A 16,810-nucleotide genomic window follows, 5' to 3' on the forward strand; every position below is an offset into this window, starting at 1 on the left:
TGGCGGTTTCGCTAGATATTGCGAATGCGTTCAATACTATTCCCTGGAGAGCGATTATGGATGGTCTCCTTTATCATGGTGTGCCTGTGTACTTACGTCACGTAGTAGGAACTTATCTCTCTGATCGATCGATCATTTATCCAAGTCGGGAAGGTTGGAGATGCTATCAGGTTCGATGTGGAGTTCCACAGGGGTCTGTTCTTGGGCCCCTTTTGTGGAACATTGGATTTGATGCAGTCCTTCGAGGTAGACTGATGCCAGGAGTAGGTTTAATATGTTATGCGGATGATACACTTGTGACGGCCAAGGGATGTAATTATCAGGAGGCGAGTTTGTTAGTTACTGCTGGAGTGGAAGAAGTAGTGACTCGTATAAGACAACTTGGTCTTCGAGTCGCTCTACAAAAATCAGATGTCATATGTTTCGCTAGGAGGTCACCACCTAGAGGCGCTGAGATAATAGTGGATGGTGTTCATATGGCATTAAAGTCGACGTTGAAATACCTCGGGTTGGTTCTTGACGCCCGATGGACTTTCAAGGCTCATTTTGCTGCCCTGGAACCCAAGCTTGATTCAACTGCAATGGCATTGGGTCGTATAATGCCAAATATCGGTGGGCCAGGCGGGGGCTGTAGGCTCCTTTATGCTGGTGTGGTGCGTGCAAAGGCGCTTTATGGGTGTCCGATATGGGCAGATAAGTTGTCTTTTTACAACAAGGCTTTACTAAGACGGTCACAGCGTAAAGTTGCCATAAGAATTGCTTGGGCATACCGTACCGTATCCTGTGACGCGGCATGTGTCATAGCCGCCACTCCGCCTTGGCATTTGGAAGCTTTGGCTTTGGGTGAAATTTTTTGGAGACGAGCTGAAGCCAGGAGTGGTGGTTTTGACCCACCTCTGGAGGTAGTCAAGGTCTGGAAGGAGGAGTATCGCCGCCTAATTTTGCTAGAATGGAGGGATGAGTTAAGTGAATGTCGGTTTGGTTTACAAACCGTTGATATTATTCGTCCCTTCTTGAAACACTGGGTGGACCGACGGTGGGGATCGCTTTCCTATCGGCTCGTTCAGGTTCTCTCTGGGCATGGATGCTTTGGGAGTTACCTGCATCGAATCGTTGGGAGAGAGGCGACACCTGCTTGTCATCATTGTGACTGTAGAGAGGATACGGTGAGGCACACTGTTGAGGAGTGTCCGGCTTGGGACGGCTTTCGCTCGGTCCTTGCTGATAGCATTGTTGGCAATTCTGTCGCTTCCACTAATTATCCAAAGAATGGTGGAAGCTGACAATGACGGCCCATGGAATGCCTTCAAGGCTTTTTGTGAGGCCGTCATGACTGAGAAAGAGAATGCGGAGCGTCAGCGCGAAAACAATTCTGATGCTCCGCCGGTAAGAAAACGACGACTGGGGCAGCGACGCCGTGCTTTCGCACGTCTGCCCTAAGTTAAGATGCTGATGATTTGTTCGTGGGAGGAGTCACGTTGATATTGTGGCATTCGCGTTTGGCGGGGGTAAGGATAGGGCACAGCTGTTACCTGCCTCCGCCCTTTGGCGAGCCGAAGGCATCCGTCAGGTTTTAGTGGGTAGGTGTGTAAATATTATGTCTGAGTCCCACATAATCCCTGCTGGAGTAAAATTCAGCAGGGATATGCGTAAAAGCATTTCCTGACGTTAAAAAAAAAAAAAAAAACAAAAAAAAAAAAAAAAAAAAAAGTGGCTTCAGGATGCGACCCTCATCCCTAAGGTCGTAGGTTCGATCCCCAGCTGTGCACCAATGAACTTTTTTCTTTGTGCGTATTTAACATTCGCTCGAACGGTGATGGAAAATATCGTGAGGAAACCGACATGTCTTACACCCAAGAAATCTACGGCGTGTGTCAGGCACAGAAGGCTGATCACCAACGACTCTTTACATAGTTAACACATACAAACACTCATATAGTGTAAGGTTTTCTCTTCAAATATTTCCGAAATGTAAAGCATATTACATTCAATATAATTTTATTTAGACATTTAAAATCTCGACAACGATAAATACAACACCAATAAGATTTATATATTGACTAGATAAGTTTACAATCGACACAAACTTAAACAACAAAATATATAAATAAATAACATCTAACAATCGTAATATTAGGCGTGAGTACAGCTATAGTAATTTTAGTATAAGTTTGTTATTGGTTGTCAAATACGTAACCAATAAATGGTGAGTTCTTTCTGAAATATATATTTTGATAATCTCGTAAACATAAAATATCATCTTTACCATACAACATATGCAAATCTGTACCGCAAGCGTGCTGCAAAAATGTGATTGAAAAATCAAACAATCAATAATATGTGAAACAAAATGCATTGTAAAAAAATCGACTTTAAGTCCTTTAAAACCTTTTCTATGATAATTTAATTATATTTTTTCTTTGGTTTAAAGCCGAGAGAACATTAATTTTGATAGGTATATAGTCTATATAAATTTGTAGGCCAAAGTAGGCCATACTAAACATTGAATACAATACTAATGAGATCTAAAGCCATAAACAGTTTAGGCCTATTTTGCTTTTCGTGTCAGGAACCAGGTCTGCATCGGCACTGCTTTTCCTTTCATGGAGACATGACCGCGGTATGTCAGTTCGAATTGTTCGTCGTTGTTGTCTTCACGCATAAGGTAGCTAGCGGCAAGAAATTAAGGATTTAATCTAAATATAGATGATTAAAATAATAGAATTATTTCTTATTTTCTAAAAAATAAAATATAATAATTCTATCTTAACTTAATGTCTTGATATTGATGTTATAATTAAATAAACTTGGGGCAAACGGGCAGGAGGCTCATCTGATGATTAGTGATACCGCCTATGGACACTTTCAATCAATGGCGTAACTATACCATCTGGGGCCCAGTTTAATTTTAATAAACTTCAAGATTTTCAAGGTACTCAATTACACGTTGTATATGTCCAACTAATGGCCATAGGCATCGTCTCTTAGGCGAGAGGAAATGGTTTGTAGTCCCCACGCTAGCCCAATGCGTATTGGAGACTTCACATTCATCCAGAGAACATAATATCTCTTGGGCAGGGGCCCTCTTGGGTTGGGGGCCCGTGGCATTTTGCCAGCTCTGCCACTCTACTGTTATCCACTGCTTTCAATAAAGGAGGGTTCACGAGTGCGTTACCAGCCTATATTATCGAGTATAATGTATTTGATTTAATTTATTATGTAAGAGATTTTTATTAATATTTTTAATTGAATGTCAACTGGTTAGTGTTATGATTTAACCCGAAAATTGCTACATTTTGATTTCTACGCAACCATAAAGTCACAGATAATTATGAAATTTCTCAAAAAGGAGGCAATAATTTGTATCGTTATATATGTCTACGAAAGTACCGAGGCAAAGAAGGACAAGAGGGCGCCCCAAAAGAAGAAATAGAAGCGGTAGCAGGAGGCGAATGGAGAAAGAAAGCCATAGACAGAGATAGTTGGAAAAAGCTGGAGGAGGCCTGGAGTACTGAAGCTAGCTAGGATATAGATAGGATGACAAGAAAAAAAAATGTGTAAAAATATGAAGCTGTATGTTTTTGTACCCAATCATTGGAAATTAAACGGGTTTTTATTATTATTATTATAATATTTCTTTGTGGAAGTGACACGCGATACCAAACTAGAAAAAGGGCTTCTAATCAATAGGATTAAAATGCACATCTATGTTTTCGTCATTCGGATTTACACGTAGAAAATAGTCGTGGTTCGAACTTGTAAGACTGTGGTGATTCAATTGTTACGAAAAAGTATAGCGCGAAAGAGGTTTTATCCATTTTGACAGAACAAATTGATATGGATTCATTCATGGATTTTTATTTCGACGAAGTATTCATAAATCTGGATAGAGACTGTCTAAACGAGCGATACAAGAGGCGGGAATTAGTGCAGTATTTTAATTCTGTGATTACCGGTTGTGCTAAAGGTTAAGTTGACAAAATACGAAAATTTCGATATTGTACCTTTGTTTTTCTTTGCGTAAATTGTTATATATTACAATCCTACTGTATTCGTATCAATTACCCAAACTTTTTGTATTGAATACATTTAATCCTGGTGATTGATTGTGGTTGGAAGAAAAAAAACAATACATTTAAAAAAAAACCTAACAAAGGCGGCTTTCAAAGGCGGATTAAAAACAGCTGTATCATTTTTTATAGACATATTTTTTGTAAAGTGATACCGTCCATGGTCTCCCTTAATGCCAGAGGGCTCGCGAGTGCGTTGCCGGCCTTTTACTACTACCGGTCGTATTATTTCGACAAAGCATTACTATTATCATTTACTACCATATGGTAATGTTTATTTCTAACTAATTTCAGGACAAAACAAATCCGATAACGCAACATGCAAGAACTTCGTGAATTCCGCTCTTAAGTACCACAATAACTGTAAGTCGGACAATGGCGACGTGTGTCTTATGGGGAAGTACCACAATCTTTTATATATAGCCATGAAGTTGGCTTTTGACTGGAGCTTACAGGATAATGGAGTAGTTGCTGCATTGTTAGATGAGCTGTACGCTTGTGAGCGGACTTTTGAAAGGATATTTTTAGGTAAGTATACATAAATATAGTGGAAATTTAAATATATATAGATATTGGAGCCGTGTTGGCCTAGTGGCTTCAACGTGTGACTCATACTTGAGGTAGGTTCGATCCCCGGCTGTGCACCAATGGACTTGCTGCATGTGCGCATTTAACATTTGCTCGAACGGTGAAGATAAACATCGTGAGGAAACCGACATGTCTTAAGACCCAATAAGGCGACGGCGTGTGTCAGGCTCTGGAGGCTGATCACCTAGTTGCTTTTTTTTATATAATAGGGGGGCAAACGAGTTTGCGGGACGACCAAAAAGGGCAGTCCTCGCAGCCCATAGACAACCATTTTTTGTAGGTGCGTTGCCGACCTTTGAGGGAGGAGTATAGTCGATAAAATGCTTATTAGAATTTTTTAAAATATCATGAAACAGATTCAGAAATCTGAGGCCAAGACTTAAAGAGATTGTAGCGCCACTGATTTATTTTATTTATTTAAAAATTAGATTAATGTAAGATGAATTGGGCTATGTGATCTGCACCAGTAAAAAGTCAAAAATTCTTGGAGGAGCCCTACAAAAATTGATATTGTTATCAACCTAATACCAACAAGGCCCGTGCGTTTATTTCATCACACTTAAAGATCGAAATGAATCCATAAAAATACATGCCGAAAGTTCCAAATGAATCTATATCTAGCAATATAGGAAGTTTATTCTTCTTAATTAGTTGGTCGTTCTTTGGCCATATTTGACAGTATTAACCGCCTAATTAATGTATCTCATTAATAAAAAATTGATTTCCAGGTGCAATCTTTGGTACCTCAGCACCATACTTCTTAGCCGGATGGAAGTCGGACTTCGTAGACCGAGAGGAAAACGTTCACGCCCTAGTCTTCTTTTTAGATCACGCAACGAACGCAAATTTAGAATTCAAAGACGAAGAGAAGACATATCGCTTTATAGACGTTCCTTTGGAGAGCTGTGGCAAAGCTTCACCAGTAAGAGTGGTTATACAGATGGGAGCAGCTGAAATCCTGATGATCCTACTCCGATTTGGGGCTAGAATAACCGCGGACCACGTATCGAGTAACCCCATAGAGACAATCCTGGACCGGCTTCAGGAATATAAAGGACAGTATCCCAACGAGCTGGTCACTTGTTTAAAGCTGACGTTGAGGGCCGTTCCACATTTGAATTTGACAGTTGACAAGAGCGCTTTAAAGCACCTAGAGTTGCCAGAAGACTATAATTATCAACGAAGAATCGTATTGGAAAAGTACGGGGAGATTTTAAAGGATCATTTAGTGCCAAGTTCTCGGTGTGGGTTGCAACCAGTTGAGTTGAAGCACTTATGTCGTTGTCAAATTAGACATGTTTTGTGGGGGAATTTTGAGTTGCCATTTGGGATACAAAATTTGCCGATACCGATGCCTTTGAAGAAGTACTTGGATTTGTGTGAAGATTGAGTTTTTTTAATTGTTTCAATATAAATAATAAATATTTTTGGAAACGGAATCTTTAATTAAAAGAACGTGGTTACTTTTATTATGACGTATTAAAACTTCTACAATGAAAAATAAAATAGGTTACGTAAATTTTTAACGCCTACTGAGATAGGTAGAGCAATCTTTTATAAATTTTGCAGACAAGAGGAGCCCCCGTGAAATTAATAATGAGACAAAAAATCTATTGAGAAATACCTATTGATGATCACTCGATGATGAGTCTTACGATTCTTTACAAGTGCATATAAAATACAGATGTATAATTATGTCAATATTTAAAAAAAAATTAAAAGTTGCGCTTTTCTACTATACATATAACCTAACTTTAGTAAAGTTACATATATATTTTAGCAAATAATAAGAAGCGTACACAAAATTTAAACAATCATCGCACACTTGAATACAAAATGAGCCCTTTAGTTTTTCCCACACTCATAATTTGTAATATAACATTCCGCTTAGATTTACGAACTCTTCAATAAGTGAATTTAGTTTTTTGTTAATCCATCCATTGCAACCCCACTACCCCTAAAACTTATTTATAAGCTCCAGTTTCCAGTTGTTACCCATCTTCAAATAAAGTGTTTTATTTAATATCTGAACATATCCATACAACAACCGCCACCGTACTTAACTAATGCCCTGATGAATTTTGAAAGCTGGGCTAGTTTAAAATAATTCACTTTTTAAAATTATACATGAAATTAAAATAAAACTTTAGAATAAAAAATGGTGCGTGTACTTATGTACGCGCGTAAGAAGTTATACTTCTTTGGCATTATTAAAAATAGTTTTTGATTGCATGCAAATAATGAATTACAATTAAACAATCCCTGAAAAGGAGTCATTATAGTCAATAAAGTTCAGTTTACATTTGAAAAATTAAATAATTAAATATTTATTATTATTCTCTTACAATGTGTGACATAAATTCTATTATTATTCGAATGTTGTTTTTAAATTATGTCCAATGCCGTAGCATCTTCCGTGGGCAACTACATTCTGTTAATTTTGTGTCACGGTGCGCGCGCATCGAAAAATTTCACTCTCATCAGTTTTTCATAACGCGCCTAAAGAAGTATAACTTCAAAAACCTCGGCAAAATCTAATACCTGTGCGTATCCTCGCTGACATTAATAGTCCCCGGCACGCCGGTGGTCTCGCATCTGCTCGTCAGGTTGACAGTGTTCCCGAAGAGACAGTACCGCGGCATACGATGGCCGATCACTCCCGTCACCACTTCGCCGGAGTGGATCCCGATTGTTATTCCCTAAGTCATTTCAAGTAGGTTTTTAAGGCATACATACAGAAAGTTTAGGCTCAGGCAAGTCTTTTATTTTTTCTGTCAAATTGTGATTATACAAATCAATCATGTGTCTCCATTAATGTCCCAAGCGAGACAATTACTAAATAATTCAAAGCCCTCGTTAAAAGTTAATTAATCAATAAATCTTTTTATAAATTTGACGAACATTTAAATGATCCTAATCATTGGGAATGATTTGCTCCAGTTCAAACAATTTGTATTACTCAAAACTTAGCAATTCAAAAGAGTGGCGGTAAGTTTCTTGCCAGTTATTCTTGCATTAAATAACTTTTTTTTTTGACGTTCATAAGTGTACTTATTTACCTATATGAATAAAATTATTGTGAATTTAAGTTTGAGAATGGATATCATGGGGACTCAATATGATTTCTTTAGTTAAAACGGTGAAATCAATTTGTTATTATAATCAAAGCGGAATATTATAAGATTACTTAAGAAAATTAACAAGCCGGCTGATTAACCTAACATTAAGATATAGGGATGATTAATTTTGAGACTTAGATGGCTTTAGACCAACAAAATGACTTATCAAATATTAAATTTCAATTTTAAATTAAGTTTATAGGTATAGCAAAGCAAGATTTTGATACAGTAACTATATCAAGAAACGATTTGTTAAATCTTACCACAGGTTCTCCATCAACAGTGACTGTTTTGGACAAATCCATCATCTCCAGAGCGAGGAGGCAGATGTGCTTGGCGTGACCTTCTTTGTATTCAGGCAGACCAGATACCGCCATGTACTTGTCACCCACTGTTTCCACCTGGAAAATTATAAACTGTATGAATCACGTTGTTTATGTCAGTTCTGCTTGAAACACATCAATCTATGAAATGTAATGTCGAGTATGGGCCGAAACGTTAGGCCAGTTTTATAATATTTTTTTTATACAACTTGGGTCAGGAGGCTGTGTCTAAGTGATACCGCCGCCCATGGACACTCTCATTGCTAGAAGGCTCACGAGTGCATTGTCGGCCTTTTAAGACTTGGTACGCTTTTTCCTGAAAGACCTCAAGTCGAATTGGTTCGGAAATACTTCAGTGGGCAGCTGGTTCCACATAGTGCTAGTGCGGGGCAAAAACTGCCTTGAAAAACGCTCAGTTGTGGAACGGTGGACGTCGAGAATTTCGTGTTCTGCCTCGACGTCCGATGATGAAACTCAGCTGCTGGTATTAAAAACGTATACGACAAACGGTAGAGGTCTAGGATTACTTCTAATCACGTCCCATAGATGGCACAATTCCCCAAATACCTTATAAACGTCGGGATTCCTCTTCGGATCGGTGAGCACGTCGAAAGCCGTGTAGAGATCATTGAGCATTTTCACAATTTTCATGGCGCCTTTGTGGTCGATGTTCCTGGCGCAGTAGTTGGCGAATCCGACGATACCGCTGAACAGGAGGGTCACGGGGTCGTATCTCCGCGCTGGCACTGGACGCCGGTGACGTAGTTCCGTCGCCACGCTCATGGGTAATACCGAGTATAGAAGTCTGGAGATAACAAAGGACAAAGGAGAATAAAAAATTTGTAGCGCTACAACCCTGACCACTCTTAGACTTATCTATCTCTTCTTAAATAACTTGGCGATTAAAAAGAGTGGCAGAGTTTATTGCCCGTTTTTATCATCCGTGTTAGGGAGCGTTCAAGTATTACGTCACGCAATTTTTGGAGATTATTGACACACTCCCCCCGTGTAACGCGCCGTAACGTTTTTCTGTACCCAAGTATATTAAAACGTTTCGTGATCACCGAGTAACTCTTTATACCTAAAAGTTACCATTATGTGGTGTAAAGTACTGGAAAGTCGAAAATAATATTAACAATAACGCGTAATTCAATCCCCGTCCCGCATCATAACGTTTTACAAAAGGTAAGGGTTTTATCCCCCCCCCAAAATTCGTTACGTAATACTTAATAAATTAATTAATATTATATACTCAATGAAAAAATAATTTTAACTTTCAGTTTGTGGTTACGATCTATAAAGCACTGTATGGTTAAAGATAATATAATGTATAAATCGTTTAAATGCATATAAAAATAACAATAGGTAAAAAGAGAAGATTCAATATGGTCGCTGGATATGTTGCAAGTGTTAAATGTCTATTTTTTATATAAATGACAAATTATTTATACTTACTACAACCATTGTTGAATCAACAGTTCTTTAAGTATATGTCGATACGATAAATATTCCTTAAAATGTAAATACTTTTGATTGGTTTATCCATTTCATTCATTGACAAGGGTTTTGATAATTCATTAAAAGAGTATACTTTAATGAATTATTAAAACAAAACCAGTGTCGCTACCTTTTACGGTTTAGGTCTCAGATTTCTATCTATTTCATGATCATTTGTCAATCTAATATATAAGTAGGTGATCAGCCTCTTGTGCCTGATACACGCCGTCGGCTTTTTGGGTCTAAGACTTGTCGGTTTCCTCACGATGTTTTCCTTCACCGTTCGAGCGAATGTTAAATGCGCACATTGAAAGAAAGTCCATTGGTGCACAGCCGGGGATCGAACCTACGACCTCAGGGATGAGAGTCGCACGCTGAAGCCACTAGATCAACACTGCTCCAATGCATTATTACCTATCAGTCTTCTGCTTCTCAGCCTCCAGTTCCCTATATGTGTGCTGAAGTTTGTCCGTGAGAACCTCCAAATTCTGAGTGAGCTTGTAGTCAGCCTCGAACTGCTCGGACATCAGCACCAAGTCTCTTGTGGCGTCGTGCAGAGGTATGTCGGAGATGCAGAGGCCGCGACTGGAATTTTATATTATACTAGCAGACTCAGCCAAGCGTTGCTGTGGCTAAGGTTTTTGTTATATTACATAGTAGTAAACTATCCAAGGGAAACGGTAGAACTTATGTGAAAGGTAGATAGCTTATGTGAAACGTTGGTACTTTTAACACAGCGCCATCTGTTAGAATTGTATCAAATAATAAACAAATATTTGCAATAAAATAATATTGCGGGTATAAATTGATATGTAAGCTATCCTATCTTTTAAGTTAGATCAAAATGCACACTGTGTGAAAATTTGATTGATATCGGTTCGGTAGTTTAGAAGTCCATCGCGGACAAACAACGTGACACGTAATTTATATATATTAAGATTATAATCTTTTGAAGATGAAGATCCTGAAGATCCTTGAAGGAAGGCTTCATCTGCGGAGCGGTTCTTACAAATTAGAAAATAAATAATTTAAATAGTATAGATAAAAATGAGTGTAATTTAATTTTCTTTAAAAATTATAATAGGATTAAGTTTACTTTGATTTTGCAAGAGTAAAAAGGCTTTTTTATTTTATTTATTATTATTTGTATGGTATATGGAATGGAATGTTTAACTATAAAGTTTGGGGTCCTTACAAAAATAATTTGTATCAATTAGCAAATCAGTTACAATCATATTCAAATCAGGTGAAAAAAATAAAACCCGTATTCTGGAAAATAAGTAACGGTTTTTAGAGTTAAGTTTTACTCTATATTAACCACTCGCGTACAACAACAGAATATATGCGAAATAATGAAATGTTTAATGAAAATGTTAATGTTGATGGGAGTCCTTACGTCTTGGGGCATAAGTCCGGCGATTTAATCGCCACGCTTATAAAACTTTTTTTGTTTATTTTTTTTTGTAATTTGAATTTTTTCTTTGATTACTGATTGTTTTGTTTTTTTTTTGTAATGTTTGTTTTGTTTAATAATAGGTTATGATCTCTTTATGTATGTCATGTTTGCCTTTAAGTGCTTGTCACATTTAAAATTGTATTTTGTGTTTGTTTTTACCAATGTCTGAAACATTGGTAAAAACAAACATGTGTGCCGAGCGTTGGCAAGCTTTTTCTCAATAAAAAAAAAGACTAAGAAAGCATGAGTGAGCAAAATAAAGCATCAATTCAATTACCGTGTCAGATCATCAAGATTGGTGACACTGGGGTAGCATTGGAAGACAACCACGTCAGTTTCAGGGATGTATAACATTTGGCCCTGGAAAATAGAAAAGAAAAATTTTGGTATCTGTGGTCTGATGAAGATAGCTACGCAAGGGGCAATGGGGCAATTTAAGTCGATTTAAAAATAATGTGTTGAGTAAGTTTTTCTATTTCCTGCTAATACAATGACCAATATTACCAGGATTGTTTCATTATTACTTTTAATTTTTAAGCATATCTACGTGCGGACATGAAATACTTTAATAATTTATCATAACTTTCAGTTCAGTAACATTTTCTATCACATAGTAAATAAATTAACAAGACAATCAATTTTCATAATTTAGATTTTTCATATTGTCTATAAAAAGTACCTTCAATCTTAAAGAAGCGATGTCCTCATGATGATCACTGACGCTCATTTCCTCCGGCTTCGTCTTCAGAACATACACCGTGTTGATGTGAGCCAACACATTAGCGAATGTCATCTCAAGGTGAGGTCGTACCTGAAATGGAAAAGCTTTATAATTTTAACTCCTGTTTTATTCTAGAAAACCAAGAGAAGATGATCAAAAGATCCACTGGTGTTTTGGTTTAAAAACTTTTATCACTAAAGAGAGAAAGTAGTTTAGTAATAAAATTAAAACGTTTAACCTAACACATAGACACTTTAATAATATAACCTAATATATAAAATACTCCTAACTAAAAACCTAAAAAGTTTTCTTTCCGGAAAACCAAACAGTCTCTAGGGTAGCATAGCAAAATGTTCCATGTTGGTATGTACTAAAAAGGTAGGCTAGGCATTAAGGAGAAACGAAGTTCGCGGGGGCAGCTAGTATTATATATATTTAATATATTATATTCAACACAAATAATTAGTAATTTGAATAAATAATTACCGTCTCCAAAACATCGGTGATCTTGCAACCGGGCTTATTAAGTCTCGGCAAGAGTCGAGTGACGGAGCGACCGGCTTGGACGATGTTCAGCTCGCGATCAAACATCAAGTGGAATGGAAACACGCGGCAAAAAGTGGCTGGACTGACTTTCGGTTCTGGAATCGTTTATATTTTAATAGGTTTAATTGACTAAAGATCTCTACGGCTTCTTGGAATGATACAATCATCTCGGCCGAAATCATCAGCCAATCAGTTGTTTGCACGTCTCTCTCAAAACAATACTCTGTTTGGCTCATGTAACAACAACAACAGTGGCGCTACAACCTTTTAGGTCTGGGCCCCAGATTTGCATGTAACTGTTTCATGATCCTTTTATTCTAATAGGCAAGTAGGTGATCAGCCCTCTGTACACACACGTCGAATTTTTTGGTTTAAGACATGCCGGTTTAACCGCACATAGACAGAAAGTCTATTTGTGCACAGCCGTGGATCGAACCTTAACCTCATAAATGAAGGTCGCACGCTGAAGCCACTAGGCCAACACTACTCATATTACTAGGTAGTATTGTACTCACCATTTGCATTTTATATTCGCTAAATTTTAGACTATATTTTCTATAAGGCAATTTTTCTTTACTAAATTTTCAACTTTAACTCAAATTATATATAAATAGAACCTTTAGACAAAGTCCGTATCTCTGCCATCTCGGGCGCGGTTCCTCTACCAGTAGAAGTCTCAGTGATGAGGTACTGGACATGGTCGCACTCCTCTTTCGTCTTCAGGATTTCTACCTGCACTTCTGTGTTATGCAGCTTGCTTGTTACTGTCTGAAAATGTCAGAGATTCTACAGGTCTGAACTGTTAGCGTGTAAATTGAGAAAATACCATAAGTATGTGAATTTCAAAAAGAGTCTGTAAATTTACTTTTTTTATTTCAAATACTGTTTTTTATTAATAATTAATCATTTATTTACAAACAAAGTGGTATATTCAGATTTTTAATAAAACTAAACTATTAGTCACAAAAATAGGCATATTAATTATTATCAATCATAATGTCACAATAATAAGAACATTTAAGTTTATTATAGTTGTTGTCAAAACTTATGATCTATAAGCTGTAAACGTACCTTGTCTTTTAAAATTTAATCACCATCAGCATGACTGATCGAGTTTATTATGTCTACCCACATTTTTGTTGCTGTTTTGTTTTGTTATTTTATAACGTACCAACATCTTTGCCCTCTAATTATTAATCATAGTTACATATTGTTTCTCAGTAAGTGAATTATGTATGCAATTCTTATGAGAAATAAAGTTATTCTTAAACCAAAAAGCATTATACGGCAGTGTTTTAACTTCTAGGAAGGTGGCTAATGTTATCTGTATTCTAGCGTATCTTGGTATATAATAGACGCTGTTCAGACGTAAGCGCTTACCTTAACAATACCAATCACGATGTGCTCGAGTCCTGGCCTGTCGGAATAGTAATGAAGGACCAAAGCGCCATCTTCCGGCCGCTCCGTACAACGGAAGGACGGCGCGCGCATACCCGGGTATAGTGTACCCAAGTGGTCATGCAGACCGTCTAGATTCTAGTAAATAAAATTGTAATCTTATTCATTAAACATTAAATCAGCCTAACTGCACTGTTTTGGTTGAAGTAATCATCTCTCTTTTCTTTACAGCATACACACAATTTAACAGAAAGAGACAAAACAGTAAAGTAGGCATGACTAAGGAGACGTTTATAATATGTCAAAAATTACGAGACTTGGGCTTATTAGCATTAGCATTTTAATTAGTTTATCAGTTTCAAACAAACCATACCACCCTTTTTAATAGAACACATGGCAAACGGCCGGCCACCCATTGTCAATAATACTGCCAGAAGGGTCACGAGTGCGTTGCCGGCCTCTTAGATATTGGTTCGCTCTTATAAGACTAAGCCGAATAGGAAATACTTCAGTTAGTACTTGGTTCCACATAGTGAAGTGAGTTTTGGAACCATCTAGGATACACCTATGTAGTGTGTACTCAGTTTCCGGACTTAGACGCCCGATGTGGAAGTCGTCGCTAATTAAGCCAGTCTAGCACCTTCCAGAAGCTTCCTGGGCACTTCGCAGGCCTCACGGATCGAATACTAACAAATAATATACTATATATTATATGTTACCTGTAAGAAATCGCGAGGTGTAGCTCCAAGGACTTGAAGAATCTTGTCATAGCCAGAATCTTGACAGAACTCGAAGAATGTCATACCGAATAGCTCAAGTATTTCATTCGCTGGTGTCTCTGTAAATTATAATTATTGTATTGTTTCGCATATCCATAGAACTAAAATATAAATCTAACTAATCTAATATAATTCTCGTGTCACGGTGTTTGTAATAAAACTCCTCCTTGTGTGCATATCGGTTAGGACTGCAAATCGGACTTCTATTTTTATCCCCCTAAATGTTAAGGGTGGTCCGGTACACTCCTAAATTTATTTTTTATATTACAGTATACTAAAATACATACAACCCTTAACTTTCAACCCTCTCGAATTAACCCCTATTTTTTATTATAGTAGATTTTATTGAACTAAAAACATGTTTCCTAGACATAATATATGTACATGGAAAAACAACATTTGCCGGGTCAGCTTGTCATATACTATATTTGAATAGATACTCTTTTACCTTTCTTCTATAGGCAAAGCTATTGTGCTTTTGTTGATTTCGAATTATTAGGTAATGATACAGATACCGGCAAACTTCTTGAGCAAATGTCTTATGTCATTATAAGCTGTAAACGATAGAATCGTATTACTTTATCTGTTGGCATAGACAAAACATCGTAACTATAGTAAAGCGGTACATATCCAGTCCATGTTTTATGTTAAAAATAATCTTACGCAATACTTCAACGGCAGCTGTAATGAGGTTGTATGTGATTTCATCATCATATATCTGCCGAACAAGGAATGAGCCTTCCATTGCCACCTCAGCCTTTTTCCTGAAAATTACGAATAGAAGTCAGATAAACATTGTTTGAAAAGTAGGAAGTACTTCATATATACAGCAATAATCCGCGTGTTTAATTAAAACCAATTTCAACTCAAGTAAAACGTTTATTAATCTTATTTTAAAAAGTCTTATATAACATTAAAAATTAAATTATAACCTTATTATGAATTTACTAAAACCACTGAAAATTTCTTAAGAATGTCAACGTCTCAACGAATACAAATAAAAGCTATTTAGTTTTTAAAAAATCTGACTAAACTTCTTACTTGATTTTCTCCCATATTTCCACTCCATAAGCTTTCATCACCAATAACTCCAACGCATAGTTAACAAACCCGTACTGGAAAAAAAATGTTATAAAAATCTAGGTAGGTACATACCAAAAAAATTATTAAAAAAATGTCATCTTACCATTTCGCGGCTTTAAAGTTACTGAAACAAAGAAAATTATATTAACGCCATCTGTTTGTTACGTTTTAAATTTTAAACATCAAGTGTGAACTGAAAAGTTTACTTTAGATGTCAATAGAGGGCTCAGGGCAGTACAAAAAATAATTCTTTTACGTGTTACTCAAATTAATTATATTTTTGATTCTCCGCATTATAATTAGTTATTTTTCTTGCATAACCACGTAATATTACCAAAACATGATTTATTAATTGATTTAGAATAATGACAACGGGCCCAAATATGTTTCAGGATATACAAACTATTCCGAGTCCTTTAAAATTTAAAAAAATATAACCAACCTTATACAAATTCGTTAGTATTACTTTAAAAACAAAAACTTATCGTTATTGTCACAATCTTTTGCATTTGTTGCGACGAACGGTGCATTGTTTTAAACAAAAGAACTATTAAAGCATATTATTACGTTACTTACCTCGGCCTAAGTCACTTAATTATGTGCGAAAACACTTTAAATTCACCATGAACAGCTTTATGAAGCCATATAGATGGTTTATTCGTAATATTTTGTTTGTTTAGGCCGACACGGAACTAACATCAACCGATCGCGCCAAGAGTTTGGCGAGAACTGGCTTGTGATTGGCGCATTACTGCACAGACTCGATAAAAAAACAAATATTAAACCATTTCAATATATTAAATTGTTAAAAAATTATATCTAAGAGAATTAAACACAATTATAGATGAAGATGATTATAATGAATGGTAATTGTTTTAATAATATTGTTGTCAATTGTCAAATTTTAATTTCCAACGTGTGCTCTAGATGGCAGCACCTATGCAATACAAGATAGAAAGATTTTCTAAACACTTATTGTTTCATCGTTCGATATACTTTTATGACATTTAAAATATAATATAAAGTTTTAATGGTATAAATAGGTAATGTAATAAAACATTAGGTTTTTTGTTTAACACCGTTTATTTTTAAAATCTAAAATAACTGTTTTAACTAAGCGTGGTATGAATGAAAATACTAATTAGTTTTAGCATACTAGTTTAATAACTTAATTATTAAATTAGTATGCTAAAATATATTCTTTGAAGCATTCGTTTAGAAGCCTAGTTG

The 16,810-nt window shown here is 36.3% G+C and overlaps 2 protein-coding genes across 2 annotated transcripts; one reads left to right on the top strand and one right to left on the bottom strand.

The window, feature by feature from the left end:
- Positions 1–1,981: 1,981 nt before the first annotated feature.
- Positions 1,982–16,329, bottom strand: LOC125051862 (guanylate cyclase soluble subunit beta-1). Its single transcript, XM_047652469.1, has 15 exons — positions 16,157–16,329; positions 15,684–15,704; positions 15,539–15,612; positions 15,161–15,261; positions 14,438–14,556; positions 13,701–13,856; positions 12,938–13,088; positions 12,261–12,415; positions 11,733–11,864; positions 11,331–11,413; positions 10,012–10,182; positions 8,668–8,905; positions 8,041–8,178; positions 7,200–7,357; positions 1,982–2,669 (listed from the first exon to the last, which is right to left on the bottom strand). Exons 2-15 carry the CDS (start codon positions 15,684–15,686, stop codon positions 2,549–2,551), a joined length of 1,800 nt encoding a protein of 599 aa, XP_047508425.1. The 5' UTR covers positions 15,687–15,704; positions 16,157–16,329; the 3' UTR covers positions 1,982–2,548.
- On the top strand, positions 3,720–6,113 carry LOC125051863. Its single transcript, XM_047652470.1, has 3 exons — positions 3,720–3,967; positions 4,365–4,598; positions 5,387–6,113. The coding sequence occupies exons 1-3, from the start codon at positions 3,838–3,840 to the stop codon at positions 6,046–6,048; spliced, it is 1,026 nt and encodes a 341-aa protein (XP_047508426.1). The 5' UTR covers positions 3,720–3,837; the 3' UTR covers positions 6,049–6,113.
- Positions 16,330–16,810: the final 481 nt, after the last annotated feature.

The sequence above is a fragment of the Pieris napi genome, chromosome 8, assembly GCF_905475465.1.
Source record: "Pieris napi chromosome 8, ilPieNapi1.2, whole genome shotgun sequence".
NCBI lineage: Eukaryota > Metazoa > Arthropoda > Insecta > Lepidoptera > Pieridae > Pieris > Pieris napi.